This window comes from Mya arenaria, chromosome 14 (assembly GCF_026914265.1).
Source record: "Mya arenaria isolate MELC-2E11 chromosome 14, ASM2691426v1".
In the NCBI taxonomy this organism is placed as follows: Eukaryota; Metazoa; Mollusca; class Bivalvia; order Myida; family Myidae; genus Mya; species Mya arenaria.
Window position 1 is genome coordinate 32,663,683 of NC_069135.1, and position 25,299 is coordinate 32,688,981.

General features: G+C 33.4%; 1 protein-coding gene across 3 annotated transcripts; it reads left to right on the forward strand.

Annotated features, from left to right (window-relative positions):
* The first annotated feature begins 8,283 nt into the window (after positions 1–8,283).
* Positions 8,284–16,750, forward strand: LOC128218266 (beta-1,3-galactosyltransferase 1-like). Of its 3 annotated transcripts, none has more exons than XM_052925885.1 (2): positions 8,284–8,447; positions 15,413–16,750. In XM_052925885.1, exon 2 carries the CDS (start codon positions 15,502–15,504, stop codon positions 16,618–16,620), a length of 1,119 nt encoding a protein of 372 aa, XP_052781845.1. In that variant the 5' UTR covers positions 8,284–8,447; positions 15,413–15,501; the 3' UTR covers positions 16,621–16,750. The 3 variants fall into 3 exon arrangements, with proteins under 3 accessions (XP_052781845.1, XP_052781842.1, XP_052781843.1); XM_052925882.1 differs by lacking the exon at positions 8,284–8,447 and adding an exon at positions 12,906–13,029; XM_052925883.1 differs by lacking the exon at positions 8,284–8,447 and adding an exon at positions 13,032–13,157.
* The last annotated feature ends 8,549 nt before the right edge of the window (positions 16,751–25,299 follow it).

Genomic DNA, 25,299 nt, shown 5'->3' on the forward strand with positions numbered 1-25,299 from the left:
TTCAAGAATAACTAAATCATATCCAATAATACATAAGTCAAAAATACCGAAGATTGAAGCATTTGCGTGCTTGTATTTTGAAAACGATGCTCTTATGCTAGGGCTGGTACAATATTCATTGATTCTTGTTATGATATATTAGGGGTTTATTATGCCCCCACAAAGTGGCGGCATATAGGCTTGCCCTTGTCCGTACGTACGTACGTCTGTCTGTCTGTCTGTCTGTCTGTCTGTCTGTACGTACGTACGTCCCGAAGATTGTTTCCGATCTAATTCTTGAAAACCGTTTGTCCAATCCTCACCAAACTTTAAACACATGTTTGTGACCATAATATCTTGATCAAGTTCGATAGTCATGGAAATCGCTTTAGTCATTTAGGAGTTACGGCCCTTTTTTGCCAAAAATACTTCAAAAATATATTCCGATCTAATTCTTGAAAACCGTTTGTCCAATCCTCACCAAACTTTAAACACATGTTTGTGACCATAATATCTTGATCAAGTTCGATAGTCATGGAAATCGCTTTAGTCATTTAGGAGTTACGGCCCTTTTTTGCCAAAAATACTTCAAAAATATATGTTTCCAGTCTAATTCTTGAAAACTGTTTGTCCAATCCTCACCAAACTTTAAACACATGTTTGTGACCATAATATCTTGATCAAGTTCGATAGTCATGGAAATCGCTTTAGTCATTTAGAAGTTACGGCCCTTTTTTGCCAAAAATACTTCAAAAATATATGTTTCCAATCTAATTCTTGAAAAGTATGTGTCCAATGTGGATCCAACAAGTTTTTTCCTGCCTGAATGGCGCCATATAACCTATACAGTCTTGCGATGCCGTAAAACCCAACTCAACTCAACTTATCCTATATGTGCAGATTATCCTGAATAATCATTATGGCTTATTTTTTGTGACAAAAAATCGAAGTGGGGGCATCCGTGTCCTATGGACACATTTCTAGTTTTTTAATTGTTACTGTAAATGACGTATTAGACTTGGGTTAATGTCAAAAGTGGATAATATGAGAATATGCATGTAAAGGACATATGCGAGGTCATAAAATATATAATATGATATTATTCTCTTTAGATTTTGAAACTCTTAGGATCACCAATAGAAATCATATAACATCAATAGCAATACATACAAAATACGCGCACGGAATGTCACCATAGACCGGATTGTAAATACTTCTGAGAGAATGAATGATGAAGGAAATAAAGTTTTAGTGTCTTTCAACATAAACTATTTGGGTTATTCCGCATTTAGGTAATAATAATTCAGTGTGAACTACCCGGACAAGCCCAGTAGCCAATATCCTTTTCTGACACAAGGAACAAAGGCTGAACAGACAAAAAAGGCACACGAGACCTTGCTATCAATGAAAGTTATATAAATGAATTTTTTATCAATAAAAGTTTAAAGGGTCAATAACAAATTATGAATCCACTGGAAAAAAAAACTGTAATTCGAGTGTTCAATGTCATATATGTCCCAATATATTAATCATCCTTATCGAGACCAACAGTCTCATGTAACTGATAAAACAGCTTGTAATGACTGTAGCGATTTTGTTGTAGATTAGGTCCCTCTGCTCGAATTCGATGTCAGTTTCAAAAACATTATTCTTCAAGTCCATACAATAGACGATATACTTTTTGATCGAACATCCAACGCAGTGGTTTATTCTTAGATTATATATTAGGAAAAAAAGAATAAAGAACTTCAAAACGTCAAATGTTTAATTTAGGAAAAAAATATGGGTGTTTCGTAATAGCTTCAACTGGATCACTGCACAACTATAAACAAGATAAGATATATCACAACATATTTCAAGAGCTTTATAACGCCGGCCAAAAATATGAGTTCCTAATCTGGATTTCTGTTCATTACTTATATTTATATGAAACTAAGACATTGGATAATTTCCGTTCATCATTTTTATGAAAAGGGCAAAGTTATTCCATATTTTCATTACGTGATTTGCCAATTGATCCACACGTTTTAGAGAGGAGCTTAGTATTTTGCGGAGACCTAAGATCTAAAAGCATTTGTTCTTAAGTCGTACGTTTGCGGTTTCTACATCAAAGCCTATATTACTGCACATGTAAATACGCTAGTTAGATCGATTTCATTCAAAACCCGATTTTAGGCCTGAAATTCCAGGTTGAATATGATAAAGCTTTTGCATCATTTAAGAATCATTTACTAGTGTCGTGAAGTACAGATAGTCATAGTCTGGATGCCCATACCAACTTTGGTCCGGTGTGGATCAGAACTATTTCCTGTTCAATTTATAGTGTTTACAATATCATTTTAAAAGAACAAAAACTAAATTTTGACATGACTTTTAACAACAAATTATATAATGATATAGAATTTTGACCGCATGTAACAAATGAAAAAGATTAATCTAGTCAAATATTTAACCAATAAGCCACATAAATGCGGGCGGACGAACAAACAAAGACAATATATATAGATCTACGTCGGGCTACAAATGCCACAAAGATGTTGGACAATCAATTTACTTAGCACAATCGATTTCATTCAAACATTTCAATACATGTATTAATTCACCATGGTAATTAAGCTGTTAACTTTTTTGAGATAAAACAAATCAACTCACAAAGAGAATGTTTAGAGGCATTAACATTCTTATAAAACCTTCAACATTAGTAAAAAGTAATCCGCTGACACCAACACTGATAATGGTAAAGAAACAAGGCCAAGAGAATGAACGTTGATCGCTTGACAGTAAAATTGCTCCATCCTTTTACTTTTTCAATATAAATATCTAAATATATTTATACGATATCGATGGCACCATTTAAAAAAGCCGAACCTACATTTTTTGCTATTTCGGGGGTTTCATTTTTTTAATTAACATATTTTAGTTTGCCGCCTTTTCTGAAAACACCGGACTTAACAGCCAGTAGAAATTGAGTTTACTGGTCAGTAGAAGTTAAACCCGAACCTACATGTCATTGTATATCACATTTTATATTGTTTTTTGTATCTCCTGAAAAAGTACAAAAAATGTAAGTTCGGCATTTTTAAATGGTGCCATCGATATACGGTTCATGTGTTATTAACTTTCAGGTTCATTCCGATTTTTTTTGTATTAAAGTGGTACGGTATTCATGGCATGACTAACGAGTTGATTGAACCACAGACGCTTGTACACTGGTACCTCTACATCCATTTTAAATATTAAAACCAATGAGACAACCAGTCATGAAAACACTGAACATGTTTAAATAAGCTAACTAAGACACCAGTTTTCGACCTATCATTGTCTATCATTACAGTATGAAAGATAAACATCGAATGTGCACAAACCTGGTCAATCTGGTCCTATGTTCGTCCATAGGGTATCCACCGAATGATAGATATTATGTAATGTACATGCGTTATCATGGAGGATGTATGTCTTATGTGTGCTGTATTAAGGGGCATACCTTATGGATATGCATTATCTGATATAGGTCATATTCCATATACAAGAGGAATGTTTTAAGAGAAAGTGAATCATACATCATTTCCCTCAGAAGATCCCGCCCCGACTGCCATTCTATTGATTTATAAAAAAAACAACGTTCAACTTGGTTACTTATGAATAACTTTAGCCTGGAACGTTAAATACTTTATTAAAATATCGACAATGTCTGCATTCTGGCAATTATATTCTTCAAATGAACCATTTGGAAGTGGCCCCTTAAAACATTACTCCCTGTTTATATATAGATAAATATGACCCTCTCACAATTGAACCATTATTTCACTTGTTTCCATTTTCGTGAATACCAGTATTTAAAGATTACTTTGCGTCTATCCACGTTTACACACATATGATCCTTTAGCAATAAAGACACATTTTCAGCATTTGAATATATATATATATGGATGCTAAGGAATGACTCCATGTCATTTTACATATACATTTATGACCCCTAAAAATAGTACACGTCTCTCACATATTCTACGATAAGGACCCTTGATATATACTCCAAATATACATTAATATGCACCTTAATCAGTCCACATATGAGTCCATATAATCATTACTGTTAACATAACGCCAATTCTTTCCACATATACATACATATGATTCTAAACAATTAGGACAGGTATTTACACATATACATAAACATGACCCTTGAGCCATCATTCCAAGTCTCTTAAAATATACATAAACACAAGCCTTTAACGATAACTCAGCGTCCCTTCACATATATACATTAACTTGAACCTTAAACCAGTATTCCAAGTCTCTTAAAATATACGTAAACACAAGCCTTTAACGAAACTCAGTGTCCCTTCACATATATACATTAACTTGACCCTTAAACCATTATTCCAAGCCCCTTAACATAAACATGTAAACAAACCTTTAATGATTACTCCGCGTCTCTCCACATATACATACATATGAGCCTTGAGCCATTATTCCAAGCCCCTAAACATAAACATGTAAACAAGCATTTAACAATTACTCAGCGTCTCCCCAAACATACATAAATATGACCTTGAGCCATAAGTCCGAGTCCCTAAACATAAACATATAAACAAGCCTTTAACGATTACTCAGCGTTTCTCCGCATACACATAAACATAATTCTTGAACCATTATTCCGAGTCCTTTAACATAAACATATTAACACGTCTTTAACGATTACTTAGCGTCTCTCCGCATACACATAAACATAATTATTGAACCATTATTCCGAGTCCCTTAACATAAACATGAATGCGGGACTTTAATGATTACTCCGAGTCTCTCCACATAAACATAAATATGGCCCTTAATCCATTAGTCCATATTCACTTAACTTATACATGAATTCGAGACTTTAATGATTACTCCGCGTCTCTTCACATATACATAAATATGACCTTGAGCAATTAGTCCAAGTCACTCGACTTATACTTATACACGAATGCAGGACTTTAATGATTACTCAGCGTCTCATCACATATACATAAATATGACCCTTGAGCAATTAGTCCAAGTTACTCGACTTATACATGAATGCGGGACTTTAATGATTACTCCGCGTCTCTTCACATATACATAAATGCGACCCTTAAGCCATTAGTCCAAGTCACTCAACATAAACATGAATACGGGACTTTAATGATTAACTCCGCGGCTATCCACATATACATAAATATGACCCTTGAGCAATAAGTCCAAGTCACTCAACTTATACATGAATGCGGGACTTTAATGATTACTCCGCGTCTCTTCACATATACATAAATATGACCCTTGAGCAATTAGTCCAAGTCACTCAACTTATACATGAATGCGGTGCTTTAATGATTACTCCGCGTCTCTTTACATATACATAAAAATGACCATTGAGCAATTAGTCCAAGTCACTCGATTTATACATGAATGCGGGACTTTAATGATTTCTCCGCGTCTCTTCACATATACATAAATATGACCCTTAAGCCATTAGTCCAAGTCACTCAACATATACATGAAAACGGGACTTTAATGATTAACTCCGCGGCTCTCCACATAAACATAAATACGACCCTTGAGCAATAAGTCCAAGTCACTCAACTTTTACATAAATGTGGGACTTTACTGATTACTCCGCGTCTCTTCACATATACATAAATATGACCCTTGAGCAATTAGTCCAAGTCACTCAACTTATACATGAATGCGGGACTTTAATGATTACTCCGCGTCTCTTCACATATACATAAATATGACCCTTTAGCAATTAGTCCAAGTCACTCGATGTATACATGAATACGTTACTTTTATGATTAACTCTACGGCTCTCCACTTTACATGCACAAAAGCCTTGAACGATTCACAATTACAAACTATGTTAACAATTAAATCTGATTTATGCCATGTTGATGGATTTGTTGGAGTTGTAGAAATGCAGCACAATACCAGGAGGATGTATTACTGATTGATTTCCAAGGTTATACTGAATAGTGTATTAATTCTATCAGGCATTATACTCTCATGGGAATTACTTGATACAATATGTTGCGAGTAATAATTTAAAATAACCGGAAATTCGAGAATTCCAAACGCTGAAACAGTGTAACAACTAAATATTGCTCAAGTTATTTTTAAAATGTTCATTTAAATGAATTAGAAATGCTTAACGTATGGCGGAGGTATTAGACTGTTTCATCGTAATTTAAGATGCAAAATGGTCCATATTTGACACATTATTTTTCACAACTTATCATAGTTCAAAGTGGAATAGCAATCTAAGCATAAGAGTGTTATAATTCAATTTGTCTTATTACAACAGGAAACTAATAATAGAAATTCATTTTGTAAACAAAGATGGTAACGCACAACGGTAATACTATTCAGCTGGTGTATTAAAAGTTCCTTAATAAACTCAACAGTAGTGTATGTGATTGATGCAATTGGAAAGACGAAAGACCTAATGGTCTTAAGTAAGAAATAAACGAAAGAACTGCCCATCTCATCGTTTTTAATTAAGTTAACATCAGACGAATGAACAAGTGAACGTCTGGTCTTAAGTAGGTAAAACTTTAGAACAACCTATCGTTTGTTCTTTAAATAGACGAAAAAACAGCATATCTGTTGTCAAAAAAGTAAATGGCAAAACAATAATAGAATGTTTAAAAAAATGTAAAACCCGATCCAAATTGAAAAGTTTCTTTGATCTTCTGGCAAACACACCTGATATAATAATATCGAGATTTCAAACTTCTTCAGTAACATAATAACATCCCACATCTCTTACTACCAAGTACTTCATATTGCCAATGTCATGTTAATGTGATCGTTTGTTAATATAATGGAAAAAATAGCCTTTTCCTATTGTCTTGCTTACCTAAGAACATATAATAAGTATGCAACGCTTTTACACCGAAACACCTGCGTTATCGTACCATTTGACTTTGCTATCTATCAAGCACGGCTGCCAATGTTTCATCAGCTCACAAAGACATCAATCAATTCTTTAATCTGTTTTACATTTAATGCACTTTTTTCAACAATGTGGAATGATTACTACAAAGGTTGTCATGTAATCGCACTTGGTAGAATTCAGTCATTGATTAAAAGGATAGAAAACACACTTTCGAGCTAAAGCTACCAAGCCGATGTTTATATACTCAGGACAATGGTAAGGCCATTTACACGTAAGGTTCTTGGAAGTGTAGAAGTGCTATTTAATTGTATTATTATTATTATAGAATTCTGACACATTCATGTCTCAGTATATTGTGAGATTAAATTGAAATAAAACAAAATGTATTGACTTACCGAAATATAAAGATTGATTGATTGCATACGTTGGGGTCACGTAACATTTTGTCACAAGTCGACATGTTTTTAATCTTTGTTTTCGACTTTAGATAAACATGTTCATGGCAATGTGTTCTTTGAAATAGAATGTTTATCATATTTAGGAATTTTATTCAAGGACCTCGGTCAAAATTTTTATCTATAAAATTAGAGATAATGCGAAAAATACTCTAAATGGCGTTGTTCTTCTGTGTGTCGTGTTACTTTAGATAGAGGCGATAGGAAACGTAATAAAACACCTTTTTGATATAGCTTCAGATCACTTTCAAACCATATATGTTTATTTAACGTAGAATATCCAGATTAAATAGAGTGTTCTACATGTATTAATTTACGTTGCCTTTGTCAAATATATGATCATGGATATCATCTAAATCGGTTAGAACTCACATATAATTATATGTGTTCCAGAACGAACGTACAGCACATCGATTTGAGGTCTTACCTCTTTGCTATATTCATATGTTTAAGGTTCAGCTTCATTGAGCGACCATAATTACGACTAGAATAAATAAGTAAAGTAAGTAAGTATAAGTAAATAAAATCGTTTAGAAATCATTAAGCTTACATTAAAACAAAAACGGTATGGACTTGCCTGGTGTTTCATTAAATTATCTTACAAATATATACGCTTATATAGCCCACGAAACAACTTACTTCAAGAGATTTTGTATTGCTTTGGTATTGCAGAATGCCCTCCACCCACAATCTTTGCTTAACAGTTTCTAACTGCTTTCTAGAATAAAAGCTTCCTACAAATAAGTGTTAGATAAAGCGGCAATCTATGTTTTCCTGTCCCTTCCTTAACCGGGAACTGTAATCACTTTTCTTGCTGCTGTCTGGATGTCATATCGATCCTACCGCCAATATCACTGCGAGCCATGTAAACACTGTTCCTGGGTCGAAATGGTGTTTGGTGTTTTCCAAAGGAAGAACAACTCGTTCATCTAAAACGTTGATGCCTTGGTGACTGGAATAGTTTTTGTTAAACTATCACTGCTGTTATTTTGTTTGGACTTAGCGGTTTTTAATTAACCATGAATGTTGCAGTGATATTAAAATTGTGAGAATAAATATAAAACTATCGAGGATTTCATGAATACACAACCAAGCAGAAAAAGGTACAGAACAAACATTAGTATTTTTGTATTAATTAGCTCCAGTTAAGCAATAATTCAAATTTAAATGCAGATGTTTTACTTGGACTATTAATGAGTATTGTTTAACAAATATTAATATGGTGTTGACATTGGCGTTTGAATTTGTCTCCTAACATAGGAAAAACAACTAATATGAAAGCCATAATAATAACATGAGTCCCTCGTTAATGTTATGGTTAAGGCAACAGCATCAAGTGTACAAAATCTGAAGCTTAAATCGTAAGTTAATTTTTAACCAATAAATATTTTATCAATAAACATTATAAATACCGCCTTGAAACACAGAATACAATGCTGGAAAATGTACGACAAAACAAAAGCAAGATAACAATTATAGGAAATTGAAAACATAATTGAAAGGCCGCTTTGAACGGCCGCTTTAGTACACTAGTAAGTAAACATTTAAGTTATAAATGTTATACATTCTAACTTGATTTTAACTTACCATATTGGGGACTTTTTTCTTTCTTTTTGATTATACAATATCTCTTCGATTGCTGCTACATGTGTTAATTTTAATGTTTGCCTATTGTAGGCACTTGGCAAAATTATGATGTTATAGGAAGTGCACATTATTCAAACTATATTGTTCTTTAGATAACGGACATGTTATACAGATCATAGTTTTAATGCATTTCTTGCATATTCTGAATCACGATACTGCAGACGCGATCCTTTATATTACGTAAATGTGTCAAAACGACCACCAATACTTTGTAATAAACAACTCTAGGCTATTCGTAATGGACATTAGATAGGCATAATTCCTAACAAACATTTTCTCGTCTGAAACATTATGAACGTGACACTGCCTTAAGTATCAGATACACTTTGTCGTAATGGAAATAATGTACCAACGTCGGCCTCAATGGGCATATGCTGCTAACTTAATTGTTTCCGGTATTCTTAATTGCCAATATCCAGTAACTGTACAGGATACGTTATTGATGTGGTTAAAACTTGATAAACAATAAGAATACGAAACAAACAACAGGATGAAGACTTTAAGGTCGAATGGAAGGAATGAATATCAGCAAATACTGAGTGAACGTTGAATTGGTAAATAATATTTTTCGGCCGTCAGGCCGACTGAAATCAACCTTGCTTCCTAATGAACTGAATAAAATTAAGGTGACACTCTTATTCAAAATCAATACATACACATGTATAACAAATATCAATTTTGACTGTTTGACTTTTGACTACTTACTTAATAATACATTTATGGAAAATTTTAATTACTGATAACAAGATTGTAACTGTGTAACTAATAGCAGAAAGCGCAAAAATATTAAATGATTGGTGAATGCTAAAATATTTACTGTGGTCTACTATAGTCTTATAAGGTAGAAATATCATGTTTTATGTTCATTTCTTTCAAATAGACTCGGTATCCTTTATAAGAACCATAGTTTTTGACATTTATTTATCCTTTTTGGAATATTGAACAATACTATTACATGTGCTAAATCTTATTTAGGTGTAAGAGTTCATCTTTAAGATTTGCAATGGTTATTATAAACTTAAACCAGAAGTCCTATTGTTCATTGTAAAATTTGTAATATGAAATAATGGAGTATCGGAAACATGCTATTTAGATCTATGATTGTTTAAAAGTTTAAGAATTTTCTTTCACCGCCAATGATTTCATATAAGTAAGATCGATCATCTTCTAAGGGTAAAGACAAGAATTATAACGCTTAAAAGTATACACATTGTTTTGGACTTATTTTTTGTGAAATACGGTCCTGCTTTTTTCCCTTCCTACTAAACCATGCTAAAGTGCTCACCAAATAGCTGACGATATAGCTAGAAATAGAGAGATACTGCTGACCAATTGCTGACCGAACTGATAAAGAATGAAATTCTTGCTAGTGAAATGAAAGTAATATGAAGAGTTACTATATGTTTCATTGTGTACTTTTAGTTTGTTAAACATCAATTTATAATGATATTTAATTAAAGTTATTTTTTTATATTTTGTACGAGCATTTATTTGCAAGCCACAAACAATCTGGCTTACTAACTTGAAGATCGCTACCTTGAAAGTCGATTATTATAGTCCAAACGAATATTCTCAAGAGCTCAGTTCCTGTTGGTCGTTCATATACATTGACGTCCTACAACAAAGCTAATAATACAGCATATGGCGTTTCGTTACCCGTTTAAGCGTATTGAAAACTAACTTTGTCAAACATTGCAATATTCTATATCACTGTGTATGGGAATGGTATTCTCTTCAAAAAAAAGTGCACTGACACAAGAATTACTCAACAACAATTCAACTAAAAACAATCACTATTTCATGTCGAACATTCAAGCCCTTTGGACACTGATCATACCGCTGGTTTAACACGGCCGAGTATCTTTTAAAAATATACTTCTTGTTTGAACTCATTACTCAAATAAATAACGCTATTACTCTTGCAAGATAGAATTAGTATTCGTAAATAATACGCGTTCATGTATTTACCTTATAAAGACAGATTTATACAAACATCGTCATCATTATCTATACCGACAATAAATCCTGCACGATCAAATGGATATCAATTAAGCTCACGATAATGACAGTATATGACAGCAAGGAAACCTTCCTCATAATAAGCCATTTTCGGATCAATGTTTTACTCTAGACATTTGCAAATGTGAGAGACTGTTATATATCGGTGCAATGCTAAGAGTGTTGAACCACCCTGCTCTGATATGCGATTTATGTATGGGTAGAGCTACTCCATTTATTGTTCGTGATGGGCGTAGATTTTGTTACTGGTGTTTTTGTTTCGAAGAAAAAAACAGACTAGTAATGCAATTTATGGCGTAAATGGCTATATTTCTGCTTTTGTTAATATAAAATGGTGATATAGGTTCACTTCGTATACCAAAGGAACCATTCTTTTATTAACATTTCCTGGATCAATGCTGTAAACTGGACATTGCAAGATATGAGGTACTGTCAGTGTTAGTGATAAAGCTAGTAAGTATGCAACCTCCTGAAATCTGATAACCAAAGCTTTAAAAGTTGTTTTTTTAGATGGACGTCGCCTTTTTAGCATTGATTAAGCTCAATAATACACTTCTTTTGGAGGTAAATAAGGTAGTTTACTATGTGTGCGTTTATGTTGCTTCAATCAGCCAAATATAACAATATGAAAATAGCATTCAACTTGCATTTAACAAGCATTAAAATTAGGCAGAAACATTTGCAATCTTATTGGACAAATTTATTTTCGAACACTAAGTTCATTTCATTGGCAAGGTAAAGATGCCCTCTTACTCCCAAATCAGATGTACCAAAATTAATCCAATTTTCTTAATTTATCGAAAAGGATGAATACCGAAAACAAGGTTCTTATGAAGGATACCGTGTTGAATTTCAAAGAAAGGTGTAGAAAACACGGTATTTCTATCTTATGAGACAATAGTAAATATTTTTACACTCACCAGTCATTTATGTTTTGTGCGTTTTCAGCTATTAGATACACGGTTACAAAATTGTTATCAGTAATAAATATTTTCCATAAGTGCATTATTTAGTTAGTGGCTAAAGGTTTATCACTCAAAATGTGTGTGTGTTATTCATGTGTATTTCCTGATTTAAAATACGAGTGTCAATTTAATATTTCTTCTAACATTAAACTGCAGCCTGCGTTTCATTAAAAAAAACTCAATTGATTTATAATGTAGTGTTAAAGTGATGCATTATATTATTGCAAAATAATGTGCTCCGTTGTGTGGATGAATAATTGATTAAATTATTTCTTTAATTATGCTGCAATGCATAATAATCCTCTAAAACAATAAAATGTTGAATAAATTGATAATAAACTATTTCAAAATGCTAGACCGCATGCATTTTATGTATTTAGTTAGATATACAAATATTTGTACATGATAGCAACCATTAACTGGATTTTATAGATTCACAAGAATAAGAGACGGAAAAGATGTATGATCTTAATTTGAATATTCTTCGTTTCCTACAGATGTTAACATTTATATTGTCCAATGCGTTTGAAAAAACAACAACAGAATAACAACACTGTTTCACCTACAAGTGTTTTTCATTATCATAACACTTAAAAACTTTATTAAGATCATTTAGACAAGTAGGGTCCAGTCTATCTATCAACAAGTATGTTTATATGTGAGTTTAACAACATTAATAACTCAACATATTTAAATACCAAACTCTTACACTGATTGCCTACAGGGTGTTAGCAAAATACTCATTAATCCTAGTTTTATCATTTTAAATATGATCTAAGACCATATTACTTGTACATCAGAATATTTATTTGAATATATTACAACGCCGATGACATTTTATATTCATTTCTCTAGATGATACATTTATCCCCCGCGCAAATAGAGCTCTTGCTACGCCAATGGCTTATCACGTGATATATGTGATAACGACTCAATCGTTTGTCGACAGTATTAATGTATATCTTCACAGCGCTGCATTGTTCATGATACTTTATCATCATCACTTAATGTTCGTGAGCGAAATCGGACTTTGCAATTGAGATGGAGTAAATTGGTAAATAGGTTTGCGTTGTTTTGATGTGATTTAAAACTAGACTATAATTCTCTTCAATAAGGCATGCTTATGATGCCATATATCTATTAGGATATAAGCTAGAAGTTGATTTAAGTAACGTTATTGCGGTAAGTTCTACAATTTCTGTAAAATGCACGTTTGTGAAATAACATTATATTTATTTTATAGTGTTGTTTTATTTGATTGTTTTTCATTTATTTATTTTTTTCAACATCTTTTCCGATAAGGTTAAGATTTTATATGTTTTCAATGAAAGTATTTCATCGCAAACTATGCATTTCTTATGATTCATTCGCAACTTAATAGATGGATATTATTTAACAACAATTTGTAATTGTCCGGAAAGGTCAGATAAATCTGCGTGAATGAATAATGATCTAACCGTGTAATTCTGGTACCATTTAAATCCTAGTTGAACATATTTTAAGCCCACAAACTTTATCTGTCCTAGAATTACGACAGCATATCCACAGTAAATCAAGCGTACACAATGGATTCAGTACGGACACTGTATGACGGACAGACATAGGTACAATGTAAATGTGCACTGAAAAAGACATCAATTTCATTGAACAATGATAGTTTATCAGTGAATATTTACATATATCAGAAAACTAGTTTGCTTGTTTTCTTTAAATCGTATGTTCAACCGTGCTTGTTGAAGCAATGTTAGCCACAACAAAATATTGATTAGTTGTGTTCTCCCATCAAAAATAAAAACACAATTTACCTCATCACGAGACCGCAATTAGAAAAAAATATGCAATCGTGTTTAATCTGAAAAATGTCCGTCTTCATGTTTTAAAAATTAACAAGAAAATGGTATTAAGTGCATGGACATTATGTTATTAAAACACTTTCTTTGATATAACAATGAAAAGAAATTAATGTTCATGAATAAGGAACTCTGTCTCCCTTTATATATATATATATATATATATATATATATATATATATATATATATATATATATATATATATATATATATATATATATATATATATATAAATACAGTCACCACAAAGAGTTATAAGCTATTACACTGGGATAGTAGTTTTCATTTTACGAGTCTGGTTAGAAAAAACAGTTTTGAATAGAAGAAATAAGATTGTTTCAATCGAAATCAAACTTAAGGTTTTCAATTAAATCAAGGGCAGAAAAACACACTCAAAAGTCAGACTGTAAACAATCGTTTTCATCGAAATGCTTTCAAAACAAATGCATGATTTAAAATCTATAATCTTTACCATCGACGATACATCTCATTCAAAAACAACAACATTATCAACAACAACAGAAAACAACACTACCTCAAAAGCACATTTTACAGGAAAACAGGAAGTTAAGAACATTTTATTTAAGATAATATAGTATACCTTACATAAAACCTACGTACTTTCAAAGTCGGAAGTTTATGCATGGGCTAGTTAAATAAAAAATTTATTGTTAAAAACCATACATAAATTCAAAGTCCGTGTAAAGATGCAATCTATATCCTGAATAAGATATACCACAATTAATAGTATAGTTTTAATATTCCAACAAGGATGAATAGATCTCGAAAAAATGGTTCTTATGAAGGATACCGAGTTTAATTTAAAAGAAAGTAGATAAAACGGTATTTCTACCTTAAAAGACTATAGTAGACCACATTAAATCTTTTAGCATTCACCAATCATTTAATATTTTTGCGCTTTCTGCTTTAAATGCATGGTTACAATATTGTTATCAGTAATTTATATTTTCCATAAATGCATTATTTAGTAAGTAGTTAAAGGTTTGATGTGTCTTATACATTTGTATGTATTGATTTTGAATAATAGTGTCACTTTAACCATTCACCTTTCATATTATATCTAATTAATACCACTTACTGTTAAAATCATTATTCGTGAAGGAAAAAATGTATCCGCTTAATCAAGTTTTCAACCGTTTGTTTGGTTCTTCGACCAATGATAAAATATAAAACATCTTTTCTTTCATCGAGTAATTTTTCAAATAAATGTTGCAGTAAAATAAAAGTCCTAATTGCCATTTATCATCATTATTATATTTGCCAAGTACATCTCAAGACTGTTCAGTCATAAAACTAAAAAATATATATTTGTTATCATTTTTCAAATAGTTCCGTTTGCTTGTTTATACGCAATTAAATATTGCTACTTAGGATGTATATTTTATATCTGCGTTATCAATGCCAATATTAATACAGCGGTCATCAAAACAAACCAAGACGGTATGGAAAATGGTGTACTGCAACCATGTTCTTGAAGAGTTGATGACTTGAGTGTGGCCATGTTAGGGACAACTTTGACAAAAAAGAAAGTCATTGATATGAACGAATTTGATTTCTCATTTCAGATCCCAAAACTCGATGACTGGCACAAAGAGTTGACCGATGAATATGAACTGGAAATGTACCATGCGCCGGAAGCTCTCCGTGACGTATAATGTTCCCAAGGCTGTCGTACGCGCAACGTTTACTGGCACTTATATTTTTTGTCAGTTTCATTACGGTATTCTTTAACTTTTCGTCCGTGAAGTTCAGTGCAGCAAGTAGGCGTTTGTCCTATATGGAACAATACTTGCAGAATACTTTAAGGGGTGGTAATACGGTACAGGATGCTCAAGAGTATGTGGATAATATAACAGAAATGAATGGACAACAGAAGGGCTGGGACCAGTCAACACGAACACCTCCCATTAATCCTCACGAGTTCAAGTACCTCATCAACCCATCATCTTTGTGTTACCGAAAGAATCTAACTTATTTAGTTTACGTCCATACTGCACCAGGGAATTTCAAGAAACGTCAGACGATTCGTCAGACATGGGGAGCGAAAACATTGATGCTCAAGTACAAAATACGAATTGTGTTCATTATGGGGGTAGTGGAAGATTCAGTGACTGTGCAACGAGTGCATTCCGAAAGCAATCGCTATGGTGATATTGTTATGGAGGACTTTCAGGATAGTTACAGGAATTTGACATACAAAGCCATTGCTGGGTTAAAGTGGATCTCTAGCTATTGTTTGGATGTTACATATGTCATCAAGTCTGATGACGATATTCTCATTGATATGCATGCTTTAATGGAAACCATGAATTCAAAGGAAGTAAAGAAATATGGAACTAGACGGTTGATTATGTGCAATCAATGGCTTAAAATGAAAGTGATAAGAGACAAAAAGAGCAAATGGTATGTACCAAAAGAGGAATTTGACAAAGAATATTTTCCGCCCTACTGTTCTGGTTCCTTGTTCATAATGAGTTTAGATGTTGTTTTTGCAATGTATGATATGTCTTTGAACACGAAATTCTTCTGGGTGGATGACTTTTATATCACTGGATTACTAGCAGAAAAGCTCAAGTTGGAACACAAACGTCTGAATGACAATTACATGTTGAACGCTAGAGCTGCTGTTGAAAAGTTTGACAAAGATGAAAAGCGAGAGCTTAAGTTTTTCCATGTTCATAAATTGACAGACATATTCAGAATGTGGAAGCGTCTGCGTTCAGAAAAGAATCGTTCCTGTGATAATTGTTTTACATGGCTGCCGCATAGATGACGGATGAGCAGCTGCAAAGGAGGAGTGGAACAATCAATATTCTCACCTTAAATAAATGCCGCACCATGCATTCTCTTTTAGCATTACTTTTATTAATGTATACACCATGTTAATAAAGCTTTTAACGCTCTCTCTTGATAATTATTCTTTGTAAAGTTCCAGAGAAACTGCCAATGAACAACAACAAGGATGAATATCATAATTACAAGCGAAGTAGTTTACGTACTCGTATTGTTAAAACTAATTTGGTGCATCTTTGCAACGATACCTGTTCTACAAGAAAAAAAGGTTTGACTATTTCAAATTTCACATTATAACTTTTAGTTTGTAGAGCGTGTTCAATATGTCTGCTCGATGCCCTTTGTAGGTATTACCTTTTTGAATAGCACAAGCTAAATGTCGGTCTCACATGTTATGTACGTGTGATTTATTTCGCAAAGAACCATTTCTACAGGTCAATGTCGTTACTTGAATAACATTGTTAAAACAATGATGTATATTCAGAAATGCTATCTTACATGTGCGGAGTTTGCCATTCCGTCGTTCTATCAGACATGTCAATAAAATTATGTAAACAAGTTAAATTGATCTATTTTAATTATTCGAAACATTTATTCAGTTCGGTTTAAGTTCGGTTCGAGGCAGAATAGTGTTATAGAGGGCGCATGCTAATCGGATTTCATGTTGAATATAATTTGCATAATTGAACGTTGACAAGGCTTTATAACTCGATGCTTTATTTAAGATGCAATGAAGAAAAGCCACATTAACATCTTTCTGACTGAGCTGTGTGATGTTGCATCTAAAACAAAGGTAATAACCACGTCAGACCCATACAGATATATGATGCATTAGCATATCTAGCTGTTGAATGTCGTACTTGTAAAGCTGTTAAGTATGCTGGTGTATTTTGTTATCGATTGCCGACGAAACAAACCTCTGGCAATGGTTATACTCAACATATTTTTACTTTATTCCAAACATTTGGTACCGAACACGAGTGTTTAGCCGGACAAGATAACCAGAGCGTAATAGAAATCCTTCGGGAGAATCGTTTATATCCTTATTTTTTTATTTTCAATTAAAGACGGGTGAAAATCTGGCCAAAGCTATTTTTTCTTATATTCGGAGTATCGTTATATCCGGAGACGTTATATCCGTATTTTTGTTATATCCGTAGTTTTCCGGAGTTTTCTGTTTGTAAATACTTCATGAACACAATAAAATAAATAGTAATACTAAATTTAAAGTACCGAAGACCGCATATTCATAATATTTGATGTGCCGTCATTGTATCATGCATCTCGATAAAATTATGTAAAAAAGTTTAATTGATCTGTTTTAAGTATTCGAAACATTTGTTCAGATTGTTTCAAATTCGGTTCGAAGCAAAATAGTGTTATAGAGGGCGCATGCTAATCGGATTTCATGTTGAATATAATTTGAATATATGAGTGTAGACGAGGCTTTGACACTCGAAGCTCTATTTAAGATGCAATGAAGAAAAGCCCCATTAACATCTTTCTGACTGAGCTGTGTGATGTTGCATCTAAAACAAAGGTAATAACCACGTCAGACCCATACAGATATATGATAAGATGTATAAATGGAAAGATGTTAGATATTATACGTTCTATGTATATGAATGTTAAGTCAAAAGTGAAATATAACAATGATTTAAATAATGATTTTTCATGTTTATTAGGAGTACGCCAAGGAGAATCTCCATCTCCGTTTTTATTCTCAATGTATCTTAATGATATAGAAGAGTATTTATGTACTAATAACTATCAAGGTATTGATTTTGATGTGTTTAAAATATTTATATTACTCTATGCTGATGATATAGTTTTGCTATCTGATACAGAGGCAGGATTATAAGAAGGGTTGTTATTATTAGAAAATTATTGTGAAAGATGGAAATTAAGTGTGAATCCAGAAAAAAACGAAGGTTATGGTGTTTAGAAAAGGTGGAAAATTAAGTAGAAATGTAAAATTTATGTATAAGGGTAGAGAATTAGACATAGTGGATAAATTTACTTACCTTGGTATAGTTTTCACACCTGGAGGTTCTTTTTCAAAAACCTTTGATGCTTTGTCAGGACAAGCACTTAAGGCGGTTTTTAGGCTTAAAAGTTGTATATCTAAATATCCTTGCATTTCAATTAAGCATAAATGGATCTTTTCGATAAACTTATTTATCCAGTCTTGAGTTACGGATCGGAAATATGGGGTCTTAGTAACAGTCTTCAAATTGATTGAATACACTTACGTTTTTGTAAAGAATTGATAGGAGTGCGATTACAGACCCAAAATAATTTTGTTTATGGTGAACTTGGAAGAACCTCTTTATTATGTAAAAGGTCGATTAATGTCATAAGATATTGGTTAAAGATTGTAGCAATGGACACTGTAAAATATGTTAAACTTATGTATGATAAACTTTGTATGCACTTAGAGGAAAATCCACATTTCAAGTCCTGGGCTTACAACGTAAGACATTTGTTACAAGCATTGGGTTTTAATGATGTATGGCTTAGTCAAGGTGTTGGTGACATATATTTGTTTCTATATATGTTTAAAAGAATGGCTACTGATAATAATATACAAATTTGGCAGTCTGAGCTCAGAGGGTCTAGTAGAGCTCGAAAATACGTGCATGTATCGTTTTTTGAATTACAACCCTATTTGTGTAATGTAAATATAACAAAATATAGATATGAATTGTCTAGGTCAAGAATGTCAAGTCATATGTTGAGCATCGAAACAGGTAAGATGGCATAAACCAACAGCAACACCTTATAATGAAAGAACATGCTTATTTTGTAACACTCTTGAAGACGAATACCACTTTTTACTTGATTGTCAATTGTATGCTGAACTACGAGAAATGTATATCAAACCATATTACTTTAAAAGACGGAATATGTTTAAGTTTATTGAGTTGATGACCTCTCAGAAAGCTGTTGTGAATAGAAATTTAGCTATGTATGTGTATAAAGCGTTCGAATGACGAAAAACATTTCATATGTATGACTTATTTTGTATAAAAATTAATGTACGTTTTATAATATGTATACTCATGGACATATTGTCTATTGTATTATAAAATAAAACTATGATGCATTAGCATATCTAGATGTTGAATGTCATACTTGCAAAGCTGTTAAGTATGTTGGTGTATTTTGTTATCGACTGTCGACAAAACAAACCTATGGCAATGGTTATACTCAACCTGTTTTAACATTATTCCAAATATGTTTTTGCAATTTCTATGCCCCCGAAGGTGGGCATATTAAAATCGCACCGTCCGTCCGTCCGTCCGTCCGTCCGGCTCTGTAACTTTCCCTTGTATGGACAGATTTTAAAATAACTTGCCACATGTGTTCCACATACCAAGACGACGTGTGGCGTGCAAGACTCGTGTCCCTACCTCAAAGGTCAAGGTCACACTTAGTGATTATTCACAATGGAGTGCTGCATATAAGGACATAGAGTATAGGTTGTCGTGTCCGGGTTGTAACTTTCTCTTGTATGGACAGATTTTAAAATTACTTGCCACATGTGTTCCACATACCAAGACGACGTGTGGCGTGCAAGACTCGTGTCCCTACCTCAAAGGTCAAGGTCACACTTAGTGTTTATTCACAATGGAGGGCTGCATATAAGGACATAGAGTATAGGTTGTCGTGTCCGGGCTGTAACTTTCTCTTGTATAGACAGATTTTAAAATAACTTGCCACATGTGTACCACATACCAAGACGACGTGTCGCGTGCAAGACTCGTGTCCCTAACTCAAAGGTCAAGGTCACACTTAGTGTTTATTCACAATGGAGGGCTGCATATAAGGACATAGAGTATAGGTTGTCGTGTCCGGGCTGTAACTTTCTCTTGTATAGACAGATTTTAAAATAACTTGCCACATGTGTTCCACATACCAAGACAACGTGTCGCGTGCAAGACCCGTGTCCCTACCTCAAAGGTCAAGGTCACACTTAGTGTTTATTTACAATGGAGTGCTGTATATAAGGACATAGAGTATAGGCTGTCGTGTCCGGGCTGTAACTTTCTCTTGTATGGACAGATTTTAAAATAACTTGCCAAATGTGTTCCACATACCAAGACGACGTGTCGCGTGCAAAACCCGTGTCCCTACCTCTTAGGTCAAGGTCACACTTAGAGTTTATTTACAATGGAGTGCTGCATATAAGGACATAGAGTATAGGTTGTCGTGTCCGGGCTGTAACTTTCCCTTGTATGGACAGATTTTAAAATAACTTGCCACATGTGTTCCACATACCAAGACGACGTGTCGCCTGCAAGACCCGTGTCCCTACCTCAAAGGTCAAGGTCACACTTAGTGTTTATTCACAATGGAGTGCTGCATATAAGGACATAGAGTATAGGTTGTCGTGTCCGGGCTGTAACTTTCTCTTGTATGGACAGATTTTAAAATAACTTGCCACATGTGTTCCACATACCAAGACGACGTGTCGTGTGCAAGACCCGTGTCACTGCCTCAAAGGTCAAGGTCACACATAGTGTTTATTCACAATGGAGTGCTGCATATAAGGACATAGAGTATAGGTTGTCGTGTCCGGGCTGTAACTTTCTCTTGTATGGACAGATTTAAAAAAAACTTGACACATGTGTTCCACATACCAAGACGACGTGTCGCGTGCAAGACCCGTGTCCCTACCTCAAAGGTCAAGGTCACACTTAGTGTTTATTCACAATGGAGTGCTGCATATAAGGACATAGAGTATAGGTTGTCGTGTCAGGGCTGTTACTTTCCCTTGTATGGACAGAATTTAAAATCACTTGCTACTTGTGTTCCACATACGAAGACAACGTGTCATGTGCAAGACCCATGTCCCTACCTCTAAGGTGAAAGATACACTAAGTGTTTATTCACAAGGGAATTCTGAATATAAGGACATAACAGTGTAGGTTGTCAAGTATGGGTGGTATTTTTTTATGTTCAGAGGCAATTTAAAATAACTTGCCATATGTATTTGACACGTAAAGGCAAGATAAACTTTTCATGTACTGACCTTGTTCGTAGGTCAATGTCACATTCGGGGGCATTCGTCACATACTGTGACAGCTCTTGTTTTTTGATAATTTAGTACCGAACCAGAGCGTAAATAGAAAACCTTCGATAGCATCGTTTTTATCCCTATTCTTTAATTTCAAATAAAGACGGGCGAAAATATGTCAAGAAATATTTTTTCGTTATATTCGGAGTGTCGTTATATCCGGAGTCATTATATCCGTAGTTTCGTTATATACAGAGGTGCTTTATCTGGAGTCGTTATATTCGGAGTTTCGTTATATTTGTAGTTTCGTTATATCGTGAGTTTTGTGATATCCGGGTTTTCGGCTTTTTTCGGAGTTTTCTGTTTGTAAATACCTCGTGAGCGTTAAAAACAATTAACTTAGACTCATTTCAAGAATCACTAAAATCTGGAAAATAGATAGTAATTCTATACCGATGACTGCATATTTGACGGTTGAAAATTCATTTTTGCACTTACAGATGGATAGATATTATCATATGATGCGATCCGGATTTTATCGAACGACGGTAACTCGAAGGTCTTTTAAAATGCGACGTAAGTACGCTGTTTAATCGTCATAATAAAACCACATTTACGTTGCGTGATGTTCCATCCGAAAGAAAGGGTACTTACTGAAATATGATCGATAAAGGTGGTGCTGATTAGTATATAGCTCATAGCGTGCGTGTTTGTATGGGAATATTTGGTTATCGTTGTTTTACATATATGAAAGATCAATTGTAATATTCAGCCACTTCATCTATATATGTTCACCCTTACAAACCAATTCAAAAGACTAACAACGAAAACCAGTATGTGAGGTCTCGTAAAACGGCTTAACCACCAAAGAGACTTATGTTCTCACTGACAGTTCCGTGTGTCTTGAAACAAAAGCATTGTCAAATATTTGCTGCTTTTAGTTTCCATTTAAGTTTACAGATGCTCCAAATTTTTTCTTCCATTCTAGAAGAGAGATTTTTCCGAAGCCTAACAGATAGAAACAATGCGACTGGTTTACTGTATTTAGAATGATATATTTTTTTATCAAGAATGACCAGAACAAATATATTTACGCTGATGTCAAAAGTACTAAATACTGCATAGTATATGTAGTGTAAAACAAATTACAATGACACGATATGTAAGATTTGTTTGAATAAATAATCTGCCAAATAGATAGACTTGATCAGATTTCATGTTAAAATACCGCTAATTGAATGTTGGAAACTCAAAGGGCTTAAAAGCACTATGCCCTATTTATGATGTAATAAAAATAAATCATTAATGTCTTTCTGATTGCATTGCGTGATGTTGCCTCATAAACAAGGGCCAATCAACGACACACTGTCTATAAACATGCTGATGAATTTGCATAGTGCTAATAACATGTTCGATTTAAATGCATTCTCTAGACGGTAAAGGTATTCGATTTCTGTTTTCAACAAACATGATATTGCAATGGTAACATTCCGCATTATGTTTCCAAATAATTGTCTGTTATTCTAAAGTATTTAAAACTCTACATAGGCGTTTTGATTGATTGCAATGCTGATATTTCGAAAACGGGTTTAATGCCTCTAAAACTTAGTTAAGTTTGTATATTATGAAACACAAACCGCTCTAGTAAGAGATGTTTGTTATATTCCTTGGTTTTAGTTCGAGTTCTAGTTCTGAAGATCAGGGACACATTGTTCGCGACGGTTATGTCCGTTATTGTAGTAAATGGATGGCATGATCATATATGTCTCCGAAGTTATAAAACGTTTTACATATATTGATACACTCTAGTTTGTCAGAATATTAGGTAGTCCATCATTCGAAACCATATCAACATCATAAGAAACTATGGCATACCACGTAACCAGGTATAACGCGGCACACCCGATAGCAATCATGGTTATCAATAAAACTATCAGTATCAAACATAAAATCAACGGAAGGCGAAGTAAAATTTGAGTGCTAAATATTACACCTGTCCCTAAATTTTCATTATCCCTTATTGCGACTCACTTTCAAGTGTTTTTCATAAAACATAGTTTTTAAAGACTGAACCGATTGATCTCCTGGGTCATATATTGTTAAAGAACTTAAATTAGACCAACTTCTTCGATATCAACTGTAAATGATTGTGATTTACGTGCAATACACACAGTAATAAATATTTGAAAGTATAATAATTGTCAAGTCTTAAACATTAAGAAAAAGAACATGAAGTATAAAACTTCTAAACGTAAAAAGTCATTTTGAAGAAGAGTTTGTATGTGTGTTTTGATTATTGTATGAATTATTTCAACTGGATAACTGCACAACTTGTAACATAAAAATAAATTATATATAATCATATATTTCAAAAGAACATTTGCTTATGCCTCAGTGAAATGAGTTCCTAAAGTTCTTGATCTTAATTAAGTACTAAAATAATAATTATTTGTCCGCCCATAAACGAAAAAATTGTATATTAACTCAATGTCATGTTTCAGATGGGATATGTTAAAGTAAGATGTCAAGGACTTCTATACTTTTATGGTTTAACTTGATGAAAGGTTATTGATATTTCAGCAGCTTCTCCCAACAACGCCTTAGAAATTAGCCACTTATCTAGCAAGTGTTGAAATTAACCATGACTACATACTTACACAATACAATGGTTTCATTGATAATGTCCGCAAATAATCATGATAATACTTAAATGACTTCCTGTTCTAGATCTTTGTTATATACATATAATTAATAAAACAAAAGTTAATTACTGCACCATCTAAAAAGACACAGTTATTCTATCCTTTTCTTGCGTGATCTGTCAAATATTCCATTTTTAGAGAAGAGCTCAGTTATTTGCGGAGACTTAGGATTCATAGTCATGGTATTGCTTTCTCTTATATGATCGTACGTTAGCGACTAATACATTTAGACCTTTAATCACTCTTGAAAATAGAAATCATGGAACAACTCTGATGATTATGTTAACATGATAAGTAGATCGATAGTTTCAATTGCCTTTCTGGTTACACACTCTAGTTGGCTACTGAAAAGAGACTTAGTAAAACCAGTTATGGTTTATTCTCGATTCCGGGATTAACATACTGTTTATGCGTTTCACCACACTTTATTTTGTATGTATGTCATGCATTTATGTAACTCAAATCCTTATTTACATTGTTCAATGTATTCTGCAATAAATACTGGTTAAACAAATTTGCTACTCGAATTCTGAGGAGAAAAGCCTAGGCGATCATCTAAACCCTTCCAGAGTTCTTCTAAACATATTTAGACTGTAGAATAGTTGAACATAAACAATTCCACGTGTAGTTGTTTACAAAATCCACTTAAATGTACGAGAACTAAATCTGGACATGAATGTATGTATATGTGTCTGTGCGTGCAGTTTGTACGTTTGCATATCTAGTTCAGTGTCGCTTTGGCCCGTGGCTTGTATTCGATTTTTACTGCTGGGCTTGTACCTGTGTTAATTGCTGGGCTTATACATGTGTTCATAGTATTTTGAAGAAACGAGATACGTGATGGATGGAAATGCCCACATTTATAACAAAAAATAGTCAAATAGTATAATATAACAAACATGAACTGTGGGCAGATAGACGGACAAATGCATCCTCG

Excerpts from the sequence above, each read along its gene's own strand:
- LOC128218266 (XM_052925885.1), top strand. The coding sequence starts at position 15,502 with ATGTTCCCAAGGCTGTCGTACGCGCAACGTTTACTGGCACTTATATTT.